The 18051-nt window shown below is 38.9% G+C and overlaps 1 protein-coding gene across 1 annotated transcript in view; it reads left to right on the top strand.

Annotated features, from left to right (window-relative positions):
* trappc9 (trafficking protein particle complex 9) overlaps positions 1-18051 on the top strand; it is a gene marked incomplete at its 5' end in the record, with an annotated part of 200264 nt that overhangs the window by 29737 nt on the left and 152476 nt on the right. The window contains 1 exon segment of the mRNA XM_005949770.3: positions 5822-5974. Coding sequence (XP_005949832.2) covers positions 5822-5974 — 153 coding nt within the window.

Below are 18051 nucleotides of genomic sequence, written 5' to 3'. Positions count from 1 at the left end.
CAAGTAGTGTGGCTTAAATAAGGCAAGCCCTAGAAGAAATAACCACATTTTAGCGACTATGTATTTTTAGTCTGGTTGGGTAAGATTTCTACTAATGTCCCACTATTTAATAATGAGGAATTGTACACTTCAACTTGTATTATTTAACAGTTTAGCAGTCAACTGAGATGTTTTCACATGTAATTTATTTGCATCCTTGTTTTTAAATGTGCAGTGTGTAAAATCTCAGATGGTAGAATCCAGAGAAATCTCTGCATACAAATTTAATGTGACGATGGACTGTAAAGGACAGGGAACTGGTCTCCCTTCTTCCCCAGTCACTGTAAGTGGTTTAACCCTTTAGTCTTCTAGTCAGGGATCCTTAAGCAACGTGCAGAACTCCAGATTGCCCCGATGCATATGTTGCAGAAAAAGTAAGAGTAATAAGCTGTGAGAATGTTTGCTGAGTAAAAGCTGGAAAAGAGGTATGAAGAATATGTTCCTTTAGCATCCTCTTCGGTATCACCGCAAAGTCCAAAATCTAGCTTCTGTGAAGGTCCTGTTGCTGTGAAAAATAGAATATACAGATTTGGGGATGGCTTATCCTGACATCCAGGCAGGGGGAGGCCTTGCTTATATGTGCAAGACACTCAGAAACCACATAGAAGTAATATACTAGCATAGATGCTGCTGGTCTGGTCCCTGAACCCTTCAGGAGCTGAAATTCTTTCCTAAACTGGGAAAATTTTGGCTGTTAAAACTACAACTTTTGATCCTCTCAGTTCCCAAACACTTACTGTGTGGATTGTAAAATGAAGAGATGATGCAACACATGCTGCTTTCTCAGAGAAAGACTTTACGTACAGATAGTTCAGCAAAAAACTTGCACATTTCATTTACTGTACATGTTATCATTGAGTAATTTTAAGAATCCAAAAAAGTGTGCAAACAAGGACGCTCAGGTGACAGACAGGGTCCAAATTGGCTTTCTTCTTTTTTTCTGCGATGCAGTGAAGAGATGATGCTTTTTGCAGTGTGTATAACTGACACTTCAGCCTTACCCCATCTTCTGTTATACCAAAATACTGTTTTGGTTTATATATTTTGTTATCTAGGCTTTCAGAAAGCTTCAGCTACAGTTTCTGTAGAGTTAGGCAACAGTTTTCAAAAATAATTTTGTTTTCCCCCCATCAGCCGATTAAAACAAATGGGTTTACCCCCAGATTTACAAACCTTAGGCTCTGGAACAGAAAATCTCCTCTGTGATTCCTAAACATGGTCTGGAGACTAAAGCAGGAACAATGGATATCATAATGCAGAGAATGTCTTCAAGAAAGTCAACAAGCGCTCACTTTAAACATGAACTTGTCATAGACAGAAATTACTCTTGAAGCATCAAAAACATTTTTTGAGCATCTTTATTTTACCTTGTTCTCTTGGAGTGCCGGGACCCTTTTTGATAACTATTGTAAACAGATCATTTCATCATTCTGCTGCTGTCTATGTTAGAGGCGATCACCTTATAAAAAGGGTTTGGGTTACTTTAAAATGTGCATGTCAGGGTTGGGTAGAGGTGCCTTTCATATCAGATCATAGCAAAACATTTTGATTGTGAGAAAACGTAACTCTAAATAACTGACCACTTTGATAATTGTACCCTCTCCGTGTGTCTGTGTAAGGAAAACAGGTGCAGATGGAAATATATGCAAGAAACAAGTGTATAGTTTTATACATGTCTGCAAAACAGTATGGTGTCTGTACACCGATCAGGCATAAAACTACGAACACATGCCTAATATTGTGTTGTTCCTGCTTTTGCTGCCAAAACAGGAAAAGTGAGATCAACTTTTTCAGCACTTACAGTAGCTCATCTGTTAGATCGGACCATACAGACCAGCCTTCAATACCCACATGCATCAGTGAGCCTTTGCCACTTACGACTCTGTCACTGGTTCATTACTGGTCCTTTCTTATAACAGCTAGTGACCACAGCAGACCAAAACCACCCTACGAGAGCTGCTGTGACCCAGTCTTCTAGCAACACAACTTGGGCTTTTTCAAACTTAATCAAATCCTTACGCTTCTAACACATTAACTTTGATGATAAAATACACTCGTATAAGGATTGTGATTTACCTCTTATTAGAAAAGAACATCTTTAGTTAGTATGTTCTTCAAATCCATTTGAAAAACAAAACAACCATCAAGTAAGCATCAGTACCGCCAACCAGTGCTGCTAATGATGTTAATGTTAACTGTTTTTCTTTACATTTGAAACACAGTTTTTGCAGTAATGGGTATAAAACCTCAAAGATGTTCAATGATGTACAGCACTCATGTTAAAGCTGTGTGTTAGTTTTAGATGAGTTGAAGCAGACATCTTAAAAAGAATTGGCTGGCAAAAATTTCACAAAACATTCTTCCGCTTGACTTAAAGTTGGTGAAAATTCGGATTGAGCTGGAGTAAAAATGGAGCAATAAAAACCAAAACATGTCGTTTTGGTGGCGGATGGAAGCATTCAATGTGTTTTTTTTCCTGGATTGAACAGACAGCATCATTCATCACAATCATGAAAGTAAATGCCATTTTTTTCACCATCTTTAGCATTCATTTAAGGTTACGTTGTGTCTTAACATAATTTTCTTTGAGCTTTTTCTTCTTCAGCGACTTAACGAGGCCCACCTGGAAGAATTAACGGCAACAGCTGTTCAGCGGAAAATGTGTTGATTTGCATGTTTTCTTTGCTAATTTTTTTTGTGCTACATTTAGATGGAAAACTAATCACTACTTTAACATCGCACACTAAGACTGAGTGAGAATGTGTCAGGTGCACAAATTCTCATTGCATATTTTGTGTCTGGCCTCCTGTGGAGTTGAGTGTCGTCAGGTTTCATGCATTGATAAACTTGTGGTACTTCATATTTTTCTCCCTAGGCGTTGTTCAGTCATACATATACTCAGCATTATGATATCACGCCTGGGCTGCATGTCTGATCCAGTCTGGGGACAGAGGCTGTGGTAGTGTAGCACCATGTGGACAAAACTAGTCTTTCCTGATCATCGTGTTACTTGTTCCCACCTGTGCCTCCTTTGTCATAAACTGGTAGTGGCTTTAGACAGGCCACAGCTGAGAGAGCCTCTCTCTCCATTCTCTCTGGGAGCTGAATGAATAAAAGATGAGCACAGTCACAATAGGAAGACATCTGTGGCAAAACAAACAAAACATTACTCTTTCTGCCGCAGCGCGCACACAGCCATCTTGGAATATGAGACCGCGCCATTTTCCCAGAAATAAATATATTCATACGACTGTATAGATAACAAAGGTAGCAATTTATTGTATTGGTTTTAAATAAGCATAGACATAAACTGAATCGTTTCTTAATAGCAGAAAATAAACTGGTGTCAGACCTTTCGTTCATCACTGTAACTTCATTGCTGCGCTTTAGATATAAACCTCGCTTCAGTCGTCTTTCAGAAACACTTCTGTACAAATTCATGTCTCACGAGGATGAAATACTTTTGTCTGCACAGCCCGTAACATGAAAGGTAAACGGGATTATTAATGCTCCAGTGACTGTGTTGCCAGGAGCAGACTGTCGGCTGCCTCTGCGTTTCTTTGTCATTTGACTCCATCAGGATGACTCCCTTCGGAGTACTAGGGGCACCTAACACATGTTCTGGTTTTGATGGGGCCAGTGCAGCTAATCACAGTCACTCAAGACAATGCTTGCAATTTCACAAGAATTATTATTATTATTATTATTATTATTATTTTTAAAACAGAAGCTGCGTCAAACTATACAGAGCATATAAGGAGGACAGGAAACAGCTGTCATTTTCCTACTTTCTGCTGTAGTCACATTAGCAAACACAGTGGTTGGAGACCAGTGCACGAACAAAATGTTTGTGGTGGTCTGTCAATGACTTGCACAATGGCTGCTTTTAAGCCAAGGATCTTTCACATTCAGTTGGTATTTTGCAAATAAACATAATAAGATGGAGTTAATCTGCTCTTTGTGGTTGAATGAGGTCAGGTTAGCAATTTCATGCAAACTGTTTGTGATGATACGGTGATTAACTGTGATGAATTGGAGAAAATCTGTTGCCGTCTACTTACATTCGGTGTCCAGTCAGAACCTCACAGATGTGAAATTCCTCGACTCACTTTCATATTTGAATACGACTAGAATACAGTCAGTTGTCCACTGGTTGAGTTGTAAAGAGACACAGGCTCATCGGAGTAGACTGACTCAGACTGACCGCAATGGGTTGTGTAAATTGGAAAGCAATTACATGACAACAAGAGTTGGGCCGCAATTGTTTGAAGACAGGTTGCCTCCCATCACCTTGTAATCAAAGTTAGTCACTGCAACAACTATAATTTTTAACACTTGTTGCTTTAGCTCTCAAAAATGTACATTTACACAGAGAAGGTTGAACGCAGGTGATCAAATCTGATTAAACAGGACTGCATTTTGTCCTGTGAGGTTTTTTAAGTGTATTGGTGATGGCTCATTAAAAAAAGATCTGGTCATCAACAAAGGAGAGCTCCATAGCAGAATCAGCCAGAACAGTGGCTCAGAGAAACACAGCTCTTGAATCTACAGACAGACTTGATCATGAGAAATGTGTCTGACTACTGATTTTATTAAGCTAGAGATTTGTAATCTTAATTTGAAATGATTGGTTTTTCAGAAGAATTATGCAAATTGAGCATTAGCTTGACGTTTGTTTGAAAATTGAAAATGATATTCATAAATCTCTTTAAAATTCGAATGTAGAGCGCATCTTTAACCCAACACAGCTGAGCAATACAACTTTCACAGTGGTGTTATTGATTACATGGCTTTTAAAATTAGCTCTGCTTTGCACTGGTGGCCTGTACTCTCGCCCTATTGCACCTCAGACAGGCCTCATTTCTGCTGCTATTCTTGTGACTTGTAATCAAAGAGTGTGATGACATCATCCACAATCATAGCTGTTTACCTGTAGAAATGTGAGGCCTGATGTTGCATATTTAAATAAATAGCTTCCCCCTTTCCCCTTTCATTTACTTCATCTCATTGCCTCCCCCCCTCTCCTTTAATTCACTGCAAAAAGCTCTGAGTTTATGAATATTTAAAGGGGAGTGTTATTCACAAAATCTTTATTTAATGCTGCCTCTGTTCACATCCTCTTAAAGGGTTTTTACATGCTTTGCTTATGAATCAAGCAGGGAATTGTAAACCGTTGTTCTTGCAGCGAGCTTGCATATCACTTTATTCTGTGAGTGCGTGTTAAACCCAGCCTGCTTGCTGTTCCTCCAATACCTCAGAGCAGGAGAGGCTCACCTGCACAGACAGAACACATGCTTTTATTCAGGTGATGTATCATTCATTTGGCACTTCTGTCTGAAGTGGATGCAGCTGAGCCATTTTTTGCAGGTAGCAGGAGTTTGTGGCATAAATTAGAGCATCAGGTATAGTGACGGGCACCGAGAGACTGGTGGGTAAAAGATCCATCGGCGGCTTTGTTGCTCTTGAAAGCTTACTGCAGAAGAAATGTGATAGTAACACCTTGTATGGTGCAGCCTGAGGCAGGTAAATCAGATGCCCCTCAGATGCTGTTTCTTTCCATTGTCTTGAACAAAACACACACACACACCAACAAGTGCTCTGGTAAGCACACATTTGCGCAAGCTGCATTCAAATGGCTCCATGCGCGTCTCTGTTTACTTTGACCAAATACTTTTGCATCCACGTCTTGCCACCTTGTATCCCAATGGGAAATTCCTTGGCATTTGTTTTCCGATATTTCTTTGTTTCACCGATCCTTTATGTTTGTTTTGTGTGTTTGCAGAAAAAGTGTTTGGGGAATTTCTGAGCTGGGAGTTAGATGAGGCATTGTCTCACCTGCCTCTAAAGCCGGGCCAGTCTGTGACACTGACTGTCAACATCAAAGTCAAGCTCGACTTCTCCGGCCAGGAAAACCTGCTGCAGGACCTCAACGATGGTGAGCCCTCTCATAATTCAGCACTGAAGATGAAAAATGCAGTTGACTGTTTCCTGTTTACTATAAGGTTACAATCCATAGGTGTAAATAATCATCAAGGTTTACAGGTTAGTACTTATTTATCAATATTTAGGTACTACAACATTAGAGATTTTAACATTTCAACTTTTATCGAGATGTATGTTTGTGTGCAAGTGCAACTAGGCATGCCAGACAGGTATGTTTGATGCTCATTAGAAAAAACAAAACTAAATAAAAAGAAGCATAAATAACATCAAAAAAAGGTTCAATCAAGTTTGTCACCTGACCAGTCTGTGCTGATATCATCTTAATTCATGATAACCCTCTTAAACAGACTAAGCACTAAATAACACGACATATTTTTAATAAGCTACTGGAACTAAACATTGAAAACTGCTTTAACTATGGCAATTTTAGTCTTATATTTACCACGGGAAATTAAATTTGTACTAAATGGTTCAATAGTTGTATTATCTTATTTTAAAAAATCATTAAACTTTATTTTTGGTCTATGTTGGTGTTACAGGTACCGGGTGGCAGCACCTGTAGACAGCTATATATGTGTCCTGTAAACAGGAAAGAAATGATCAGACAGGGAGACGTGGCTTGCCGTTTCCTGAATACTCCGCCATTATTTATTCAAATTCACAATTATGCACTCCTTTTATTTCTTTTACAGTATTACAACTGTGTATTTATTATTCTTAACATAGCTCACACATTCTCCATATGTGTTCTGTTACCAACTAGACTAAAGGGAATTAACACATTCTAATGTCATAAACATGACCAATTTTCTTGTAAGACTTGGTTCAAAATGAATTCCAACAAGACAAATCTATAAATCTCAAATAGTTTGAAAGAATGGTGTAATCAGCACCATCTTGACATGTACACTGAATTCATGGAAACACTTTATGGCAGAAAACAAGATACTAAAACAATACAGAATAACGGTGGAGCCGATCACTAACATCACAGAGCATAGGTGTGTGACCCAAACTAACATGCTAACCATAGCATGCTGCTAAAGCCGTAAACAGATACTTACAAAAGTCTAATTTACTGTACTACACAATGTTGTACGCTTTCACTTTCCAACCGTAATGATTAATCTATGCTATATAATGGATGTGATTGCTATTATATTCTATTTCGGGCACGATGCGAACCTGTAAAAAGGAAAGAAATGATCAGACAGGGAGACGTGGATTGCCGTTTCCTGAATACTCCGCCATTATGAGAAAACAGCGCAGAGCATGCGCTTCAGGGTATGGCGTTATTTTTGTGCCACTATTCTGAACGCACGTAAAAAAGGTTTGCAGGTGCAAGTGTTGCATTTTGAGGAGAAATTTATTTTGAGCGAAGAAAAGCTGAATTTGAGTGAACAAAATTCATTGCTGCATGCAAAAAATGTATATCCGTGTTTGCTATTATCCATATACACACACACAATAGCAGCCCCTCTCGCTCAGTTTTTGTATTTGCGCTCGCAATGTGTCGCTCACGCTCTCAACATTTCTGCCCGTGCGCGCTCAACTCGTTCTGTACACCGTTATATTTGTGCCACAAAACCAGCCAATCACAGACTTGGATGCAAAAAAATCTGATTGGCTGTTTTTGTCTCCAATCAGCTCGAAAGGACGAAATGCAATATCCCAGAATCCATTTCGTCCAAAACTCAAACGAGGCAGTGGCGGAGGAACACAGAGTGGCGGAGTTTGAAATATTACTCTTTCTGGGTCACAAAATAAACTTTTAAGATATTTTCATGTTAAAATGTAGCTGTGTGAACTTCAAATATCTGCTCGATTCATCAAGACATCACATATTTGCATAAGTGCTCCAACGTTTTCGGAGATGCCTGTTACCCACCAGCTGACCGGGTGGGAACTCGGGTTAAACATAATATATAAGGCTGAACTGACAAAAAAATCACCAACTACACCACCAGGTATTATTGGAAAAACCATAAAGCCTTTGAACGAAAACAAACGCTGTTGTGACAGTGATGTACACTGTTTTGTTGGTATATATGTATGATTTGTATCACCTTCATGTTTCCAGCTTTACAGCTGTGGCTCCAGCAAACATCAGCTGATACTAGAAATTAATTTTAAATAAATTCTAACAACAGCTGATCAATTTTGAACGTGCTGCTGTTGTTGTTTAGCGCAACATCCGCTGGTTTCCTGTTTCAGGCGCAAAGTGGGAGATAAACAAACAAGAGAGACGATCAGCTGATCATTGATCAGTTTCATGATTGAAGAAGCAACAGGAGAGGGAGGGAGAATGAGGAGAGAAGAGGCAGCAAAGACACAGAATAACTCCAGCTTTGTGTCTTTTTTATTCTCGCTGAAGTCTTTTCCCCTCAATACGGATGTATTGTAATTGGTCCAGCCCAGAGTTGATTATTACCAGTTGGCTAATCCACCACCTTTCATTGTTTATACCATTACAAAAACAAACAAACTAACATAAAAATGAAAAATCACCATTGGCCCACCGGGCAAATGCCGGGTAAATGCCCAATGGCCAGTCCAGGTATTCGGTCAGCTGGTGGGTAACAGGCATCTCCAAAAACATTAGAGCACTTATGCAAATATGTGATGTCTTGATGAATCGAGCAGATATTTGAAGTTTACACAGCATCATTCTCGCATGAAAATATCTTAAAAGTTTATTTTGTGACCCAGAAAGAGTAATATTTCAAACTCCGCCACTCTGTGTTCCTCCGCCACTGCCTCGTTTGAGTTTTGGACGAAATGGATTCTGGGATATTGCATTTCGTCATTTCAAGCTGATTGGAGACGAAAACAGCCAATCAGATTTTTTTTGCATCCAAGTCTGTGATTGGCTGGTTTTGTGGCACAAATATAACGGTGTACAGAACAAGTTGAGCGCGAGCGACACATTGTGAGCGAGCGCAAATGCAAAAACTGAGCGAGAGGGGCTGCTATTGTGTGTATGGATAATAGCAAACACTGAAATACATTTTTTGCACGCAGCAATGAATTTTGTTCACTCAAATTTTGCTTTTCTTCGCTCAAAATAAATTTCTCCTCAAAATGCAAATTGCGTACCGTAACATATTTATAAGCTAACCATGAATATTTTTAAAAAAAGGCTTCGTTAGTAATAAGACATGGATTAGTGCTCTCGCCTCACAGGAAAAAAGGTTCCTGGCTCGAGCATGCAGGTCAGCTGAGGCCTTTCTGTGTGGGATTGTGTCTTTGTAAGTTTCCTCAGGTGCCCCGCTTTTCTCAGTGCAGAAACATACATATTGGTTTAGCTAATGATTGTAAAATGACTCTGAATTGCTTAATGACAGCTGGGAAAAGCTCTAGCCCCCTGTCACAGTAAGTTGCATAGTCATTTAAGAAAATGGATGGTTTCTGTAATAATGTCAAGTGTCTTGATTGAAACTTCTCTACCGATGGTTACTTTTGCATTTGTCTTTCAGTGGGGTGGTGTTGAAACAATAGACGGAACAGTAGCTGACAGAAATTTTGAATAATTCTTGGTGTTTTAAAAAAAAATGATGGCTTTACCTTTTCAAATACAGGAGCTTTCCTCTTTTCTGTCATTGCACAAGTACATTTAGCCTATTTCCTTCCATTTTTATAGACAAAGCAATCGCTGAACTAAACTGGTGATCAGTAAGATAATCATTTTGAGGGCTAGCCCTGCAATGGAAAATAGTAAAGTCATCTTTGAACTATCCGTCTCAAATTATGTACATATTGATTGCTGATGAGTGTTCATGTGCTGCTGTACAGAGGAGTGTTCTTGTTCCAGGCATTCTGCCTGCCTTATTTAAGATTCTGCAGTAATAGGATCGAGGTCTCAAGGTCTCCACACCTCCATTTCCCTCCTAGCTTTTAGCTTCCTCGCTTGGATTTCCTCTCTTCTAATTCTTATTTCTGCTTAAAAAAATAGTCCGACCTTCTCCCCTACCTCGAAGCTCATTCATTGTGTTCCTCCTCGTAGCCTCTCATAGTTCATGCCCAGCCTTCTTTCTTTCCTGTCTCATTCCCAAGCTCTCTTCACACTGTTGAACCTCTTTACTACAGCCTCTATGGGCTGATGAATATTAATGAGCGATCAATACGGACCTGCTCGTGCAGCACAGAGTATTTTTCTTGGTGTCTTTGCGTGTACTTGCACGTGAATTCAAATGACAGTGAAAGTAAACGCACACAATGCTGCATGTTTATCTCAGCTCCAGTGCCAACTCGCCTCATGAGGTCATTTAAGCGACACTGCTTTAATGTTTTAATTAGCTGAGCAATAATTGAGGCCCTGAAATAAGGAGATAAGACTTGTTTTCTGCTATAAAAAGCAGTTACTATAGTGACACTATGGGATGCCGTTTTTATTAAACACATTTGATGCTATGTAATGGAGGCACATTAATAACGCTGTGTTAACATGCTGATGAACTTGCTTTGCAGAAAGATTTCGTTTTTTCTGCCTGTGCTCCGTGGAGGATTGTGAAGGTTTACAGATTATGGAAGTTCTGCCATCTTTGCTAATTAAACTGTAAAACCTTGATTATCTTTAGCACAACTGCTACATTCAGCAGCAGTTTAATTGTATCGCTTAGCCAACGCATATGGTGACACATACATTTTAATTCTGCCATGTATGGACAAGTCCTTATTTTATCAGAGGCCCGAGTATCTTGCCCAGAGGGAATAAGATACTTGGCTGTTCATGCAGTTGTTTTGTGGTGTATGAAACAGATGCATATTACCTCTCTAAAGGAAACGTTTGAGTGGAACATTATTGACGATAATATTGATCGGCACAGGCTTTCTTATTTCTTTTCAAAGTTTTTCTGTCCCCAAGCAATGGTTTAAATACCATTTGTGGCAAATCATTGAGCAATAATCTACCCTTTTGTTATGATTCGGCATTTCAAGATGACATGAATTAGTGTCTAAGAAATACAATCCACAAAAAACGGCACTGCTCATATAAACAATGTGTTGATCTGCAAAGACCAAAAACAATGCTGAATTGCTGAAATATGCGAGTTTCTACATGGCAGCACTCTTTTTAACAACCTTGAAAAAATGTGCCAGAAAACCATTGAGCCATTTTCTGTTTTGGTGTTTTCCACGAGGTCTTCAAGACCAACTTATTGATTTATTGGTTGAAAACTGACAAAAATCGTTGGTACTCTAACTTAAAAGCTACGATTCTTACAGATGTGGTGTGTATTGTAAATAAATGTAAAGTTTAAAAATATAAAATATCATGTTACATTTGACCCCTGACCTCTGCTTGAAGGTCAACAGACTGATCTGAAGGTTATTAGTGTTAAAAGTGTTAATGATACTATACAGATCTGTTTAAAACCGTTTTTACTGCCATTGTTTGTATTATAGGGAATTATATATGTGGATTCCTAATATCACATTACTTCGGACTGACCTCTTCTTCATGTCACATTTAACCTCTACTCTTACTTTTACATTTCATATCTACCTTTCAAGATGACCCTAAATGTCATACTCTCTTTGTGAAACGAACGAACAGGGATGATTAGTATTCAGTATGTTGTGAAGGGCACTGGTTCAGTATTTCAAAAGACACGTTTGTCCTCTTGTAAAAGTTAGATGATAGGGTCTTTTACACTTTGGGTAGACAGCCACTTTTCTAGCTAAGCTAATATAAATGTGTTGTAGTTTTTATTAAAAAGGAGTACCCATATTTTGTAGCAGTTTCTTAAATGTTTAGCCAGCTAAACAAAATCTAATCTGAAGAAATGCATGTGACCAACTGTTCACGTATCCTGTGTCAAAAGCAATTATAACAACAAATAAAATTTTAATAAGATTATTTAAAAAATGAAAGCAAAAAGATGCCCATTGTTACCGATCCATTTAATTGAAATTTCTCTGTGTTATAAATATTCATTGTCCTTGGTAGCACAAGTAGGTCAACACAATCAGTCCTGAATGAATATAGTTGTTAAAAACTGCAATAACAAAATCTGAAGATGGCTGTGAGCATGTGGATGAATACGAATGTGGACACATGGAAACTTTCCTTTACTTTGCCCACATGAAATATGAAAACAAACTCTGTGTGTGGTCAGAGATTCGGTGTGCACACTACTTGTGTGTTGTTACTTAACTGTACACAATTATGTGCAGTAATTCACCACGGTGCAGAGAAAGTCGGCCTGCTAGCTTAACTGTCCACGTGGCACTCAGTGTGTAGTGTTTGAGCTGAGACCAGTGAGTTAAATTATGCCACGGGAAACAGAGGCAACATTCAAAACAGGTTGACCCTCAACGATTTATCCTCAGACAGGCTTATCTCTCATTCTGTGTCCAGCTCAAAACCACAAAATCATAACACAGGATCAAATGGAAGTGATGTCATCACTCAGGAGTAATGGGCCTTGACTTACAGTGCTTTATTGTGTTAAATGGTGTGGGCGTCGTATCTAATGACAGTGTCAGTGTCTACATTAATGCTGCGGCTGTCTTTGAAGACAGCACCTTGTACCGTAGTCAGTGTCTGCAACTGTCGGAGAAAGAGACGCCAGAGACGCATCACTGGAGGCTGGAAGAATTTTTTTTTTTTTAATCTTGCATGTCCTCAGTCGACATCTCTGAGCGTATGCACTGCTGTCCTACTGATGTAGCTAGTTTCAGATGACTTAACTTTTAACTTAGACCGCCAGGCTGAGCTCTTAAGAACACCTTTTTTTTTAAGTATTAACCTGTGACATTTTGATGTTAGATTTCAAATGTACTCTCGTTGTCAAATCATACAGCACAGCTGCTATTCAATCTACACTTTCCTTTCCATGGAAGCTTTTTATATTTTTGCTGTTGTGAACAGCTCGAGTATGTGGATTCTTTTTTTGGAGAAAATCTTTGTTTCAAAAACTTTGTTTTTACTTCCAAGGTACAGACTAAATCAGTCTGTAGTGCTCACTATCAGAAAAGAATTTGTTAAAATACACTGATCGAAAAATGTAAAAGAAACGCTTTGAAATCACATCAGGGAAAAAAATAAATAATGCTGGACATCTACACTCGTATGGACAAGGTAATACGTTAGGAATATAAGGATGCCATTTGGTGCAAATGGAAATGCTCAGCCTACAGAGAACTGAATTTAAAGACACCTTGAAACATAATGTCCCAGAGGTGTTGTATTTTTACTTATTTTTGGTGAGGTGAGCTTGATTCCATCATCCTCCAGGAGCTGCCTGCAGACTCGCACCATATGAGGCCAGGCAGTGTCGTGCATCATGAAGTACCTAGGACCCACTGCACCAGTGTAGGCTCTTCTAATTCTAGTACAGTGGTTTGCAAAAGTATTTGTCCCCCTTGAACTTTTCCACATTTTGTCACATTGCAGCCACAAACATGAATCAATTTTATTGGAGATACCAGTCCTGGTGATTGGTGAAGGTCCTCTATGATCCTGTCCAGCTCTCCTGAAGTAACCGGCTGTCTCTTAGAATCTTCTTTATGCTCTTGAGACTGTGCTGGCATATAGAGCCAACCTTCTGACAGTGGCATATATTGATGTGTCGTCCTGGAAGAGTTGAACTACCTGTGCAGCCTCTCTAGGGCACAGGTATTACTGCATGCTACCAGTAGTGACACTGACCCTAGCCAAAATCAAAGCTAGTGAGGGGGAAAAAAGTTGTCAGAGAAGATGAGGGAAAACTCTCAATGGCCTTCACCTGTAAATCCATTTCTGTTTTGGGGGGGTTGTCTCATAGTTGCCCCTCTAGTGCACCTGCCCTTAATTTCATTAATACCAAAGCGGCTGAAAAGGATTAGCAATCCCCTCTGCTGCTTAGCTGACCAATATCCAAGAGGTTTTATTGAGTTGGTATTATGCTATGAATCAATTCCTGATATAAATATTATGTAGGTTTCCATATAACTCTCATCTTGGGTAATACATATCATTGATGAATCAAAGCAGCATTTACAAACATTTGCAACCTGCTTTCTCTCATTGCTAGAGGTGGCTTTTAAAAAATATTGTAAAGCTGTAAAAGCATCTCCCTTCAAAAAGATGTGGAAATCCACCTTAATCCTTCAGTTTAGCTACAGGAGTAATCAATCTTTGGGAAAGGTGTCTCACAGCAGCTGAATTTACTCTGAAATAATACAAACAAACAAAGTTGGACATTGGTCTCTGTCTCATGAAATCATGAGGGAGGAGAAAGAAACAACTCCACTCTTTTCAGCTCATATACTATCAAATCCTAGTGACTGTGATCGCTAATCACTTCACGCATTCCCTGATCTTTGTCACTTTGACACTTAAATTTCTAACTAAAATTAGTTTTTTAGTTTAAATGTGGAGGCATTTATATGCTTTATAAAAATAAATCAATCCAAATGAGGTAATACATAGTTAAAAAATTCACAGGCATCATCGGCAAGTTAACTTAATGTACACAAAGAGCCAAGAAAAGGGGATGTTTTGCTCCCAGATCTGCTCCTGTGTTTGAAACGCTCCCCGGATGTCCTACTCGGATCAGCTGCAGATGCTTATTTACGGTATAGATATGTATCTAAGTATCAAAGCGGAGACCGAAGTGGAATTTAATTTTGTGGAAGAGAGAGAAGTCGCAACAAGACAAATCTAGTGAGTGAAGATTGTGATGTTTTTAGCGTGCTGTACGCTTTAAACTGACTTTATACGTGTGTCTCACTGTCCTCCTTAGCCCGTAAGCCCGATTTAGAAACTAGCAACTAGGCTGCTATCAAAAACTAGCTGTAGCCTGAATCCTTATACTTACTGCCCTTCACTGATTTCTGCTGAAATTTAGCATTCATTCTAAAGTTTTATTAATAACACGTAAAGCCCTACATGGCCCAGCTTCTGTTGCTGTAGCAGAGCTATGAGACTAGATCCCAGCAGTTGGCCTCTCTTGTCGTCTGATCGGGGTCTTCAGTTGTTCAACGCGCCTGTGTTAAAACCAGAGAACCATTCTTTAGAGGCTGTAGCTCCTAAACTTTGGAACAGTCTTCCTCAGTCTGTCAAGTTGGTCGAATCATTTTGTTTTAAATAACAGCTCAAAACTAATTGTATAGGATTTTAATTTTGGTCTTTGTTCTTCTCATAGTGTACAGAGGTGTACATATGAAGGGATGAAAGTAAGACTGTATGTCAAACTATGCATGTTTGACTGTGTGTTTGTATGTTTGGACATGCACACTTATTTTTGATGTGCAGTTTTATGTCAGACTGCTATGTATGCTAATACTATGCTACTATGTCTAAATTTGATAAATATGGAAACAGCTCTGATCGCTAGCTGTTTTCCCTCACATGTTAACAGACATCATCTTTTTTTTAACTCATAGAAACATACCAGATGAAATCTAAAAAAATCCTTAACATTAATGAATAAAAAAACTAAAAGATGCCACAAATACCCTGTTTGCTAATGTCACTGTTTAAAAAGTCCAATCACTGCCTTATCAACTACAATCCCCTAATCTTATGCACAAATTACCAACACAAAAAAATACTTTTTTTTCTACAACTTATCACTGATTGTATTTTCTTTTACTGATCCATCCATGCAATTGGAAAACTTTAAATGTTCAAAACTTTTAATGTTTTTATATCTTATGAACCCCCATTAAAAATAGAATTAGTTGCAGATATAATACTTGGCTCTGTTCACAAGTCTTCATTGCCATCAACAGCAGAGATAAAGCACAAGAACGATCCAAGGTCTCTCCCTGAAGATTTCTCTAGGCGACAAAGAAATGTCTGCACTAGCCTGATTAGGAAAGCTAAATCAAATTATCATCTAGTGACAGTTATCTAGTCTTACTTACACTAAATTCTACAAGACTGTGTCAACTTTTTAAATTAATCAAGGTCCCACCTTCCACCTCAGATCAAGGAGAGCTCAGGCTGTGGGTTTGATGATCCTGAAAGACTCCATAGCTGTAGCTTTGAATTACCATTTCCTCCCTTGTGGTCTTTTTATTTAACAGGAATGTGTTCATTCTACTATATATAATTACCATATTGGTTCTGCAGAGGGATGCCTCAATGCCTCACCCCTTTCTTGACTATTTTTTTTTTTTTGTTGTAAAGTCACAAGTCCTAAGCCTTAAACTATGTGCTCTAAACTAAGTGTTTTGCATATTTGCCACATTTACATGTCTCAGATCATTAAACAGATTTTAATATTTGACAAAGATAATCCCAGGGAATACAGAATACAGTTTTTAAACGATAACGTCATTTTGCGATAACTGCTAATCAGTCTTTTACATCACTGGAGGAATTTTGGCCCACTCTTCTTTTCAGAAGTGTTTTAATTCAGCCACATTGCAGACTTTTTGAACAGGCGTAGCTTGTTTAAGCGCATGTGCAAGGATCACAATCAGATTTTAGTCCAGACTTTGACTAGACTTCTCCAGACTTAAACAATCAGAGGTGGACTTGCTGTTGTGTATATCAAATAATTGTCCTGCTGTAAAACTTAAGTGCGCTTGAGCTTCAGGGCATCAACTGACAGCTTGACTTTCTTCTTTCATTGTCACATGTGTTTAGTCTGGACATCACTATGAAGAGAACTGGGCTCTGGACCTGTCGTTTCTGGTATTCTCTGGAAAATGTCAAACAAAATCCAGGATGTAGGGCTGTGAGTTTAGATGCATCTAAAAGATGTCAGGCCCTCATGCCACCCTCATCTGCATGTTTCTGATAGTTTGGTCAGGAACTAGCCTGCTGGAGATTATTGTAATCATTGTATGTCCTCTACACCTTTGAGATAGGGACTGGGCTGGGAGGCTTGGAACACCTTACTATTTCATGTTTAGATGTGCCATCCTGCATGACCTTTGCACCCTGAATGGCCTGCATGTATCATCACATGCTAACAGTAGTGACAAGAACATAATAAAAAGTAAAACTGGAGAAAAATCAGTCAGGAGAGATGAAGAGAGAACAATGGTCTGGGGCTGCTGTCAGCAAATCCACTTCCTTTTTTCTGGGGGTTGTCTTGCTCTTGCTTCTGCTGTTCCCATGTGGTCACTTTCATTTTTTACTAAAGCAGGTCAAATGGATTCACAGTGGTTTTTACTTCTTGCACAGTTTAATTAACTTTGTTATGCTGTGATGTTTTTATTATCTTAGATTTTGAGCAGCATATAATAACAAGTTTATCAGCTGCATTGAAAAATATGCCACAGTAGTTTGAATTTCATGAATTGTGATGTCCAGAAAAGACAACTATGCTGAAATACACAATATGTGACAGAACGCTTTTAAACACAGTGATCAACACTGCGGTCTTTAACAGTTAAAGTTTATATTGAATGAGGATCGGGTCCAGCAGTGCTTGACTTGCATTTTCCATTATCTTGATGGTTCTTCCTCTGAACGACCAATTGAAAAAGATTCTAATGTAACGGTCATATTTTCAAAATCTGTTAGATATACTTGTCTTGTAGGAAAAAGCCTCGTAAAGGTGAGTGCAGCTGACCTATCATTACTGCATTTCATGGACGTCTAGATCTCTGTTAATAATGTTCCATTTATTTCAGAAATGACACTCCCAATCTTTGCCCCTCTATTTAAACACTGGCAGCAAGGCCGCCTGTGATAAAAATGCTGAGTTCACCTGAATTTCCCTGAGGCCGTTAGGCAACGAGACAGATGTGATTGGAAGGTGGGTGAAAAAGGAGGTGACGATTGTGAGGGGTGCCATCGTTAATCACAACACTCATTACTCACACGGTCCCACTTTACCACAGGACACGGCGAGTCATGTGTGTCTCCTGAAAGAGACTGTGTATCATAAAGCTGGATTCGACTAATAAAGTCCTACAAGCGTCACTTTTGGTTCATGTCCTTCCCCGGCACTCCCGAGTTTATGCCTGCATGTACATCTAACCTATTAAAAAGCAGGATATAGCAAATGAGTAAATAGGAGGAGCCAACCAGTCAGATTTGAATCTTTAGCAAAACATTTAGTCAGCGTTTCTATGTCCAGATGAATCCACTGTTTGGGGTTTTTAGTAAGATGGCTTAACTGT

This window comes from Haplochromis burtoni, unplaced genomic scaffold, assembly GCF_018398535.1.
Source record: "Haplochromis burtoni strain Fernald_Lab_line unplaced genomic scaffold, NCSU_Asbu1 Contig_704, whole genome shotgun sequence".
NCBI classification, from domain to species: Eukaryota; Metazoa; Chordata; class Actinopteri; order Cichliformes; family Cichlidae; genus Haplochromis; species Haplochromis burtoni.
The sequence above is the reverse complement of the archived record's forward strand: the minus strand, read 5'-3'. Positions and strand labels throughout refer to the sequence as shown.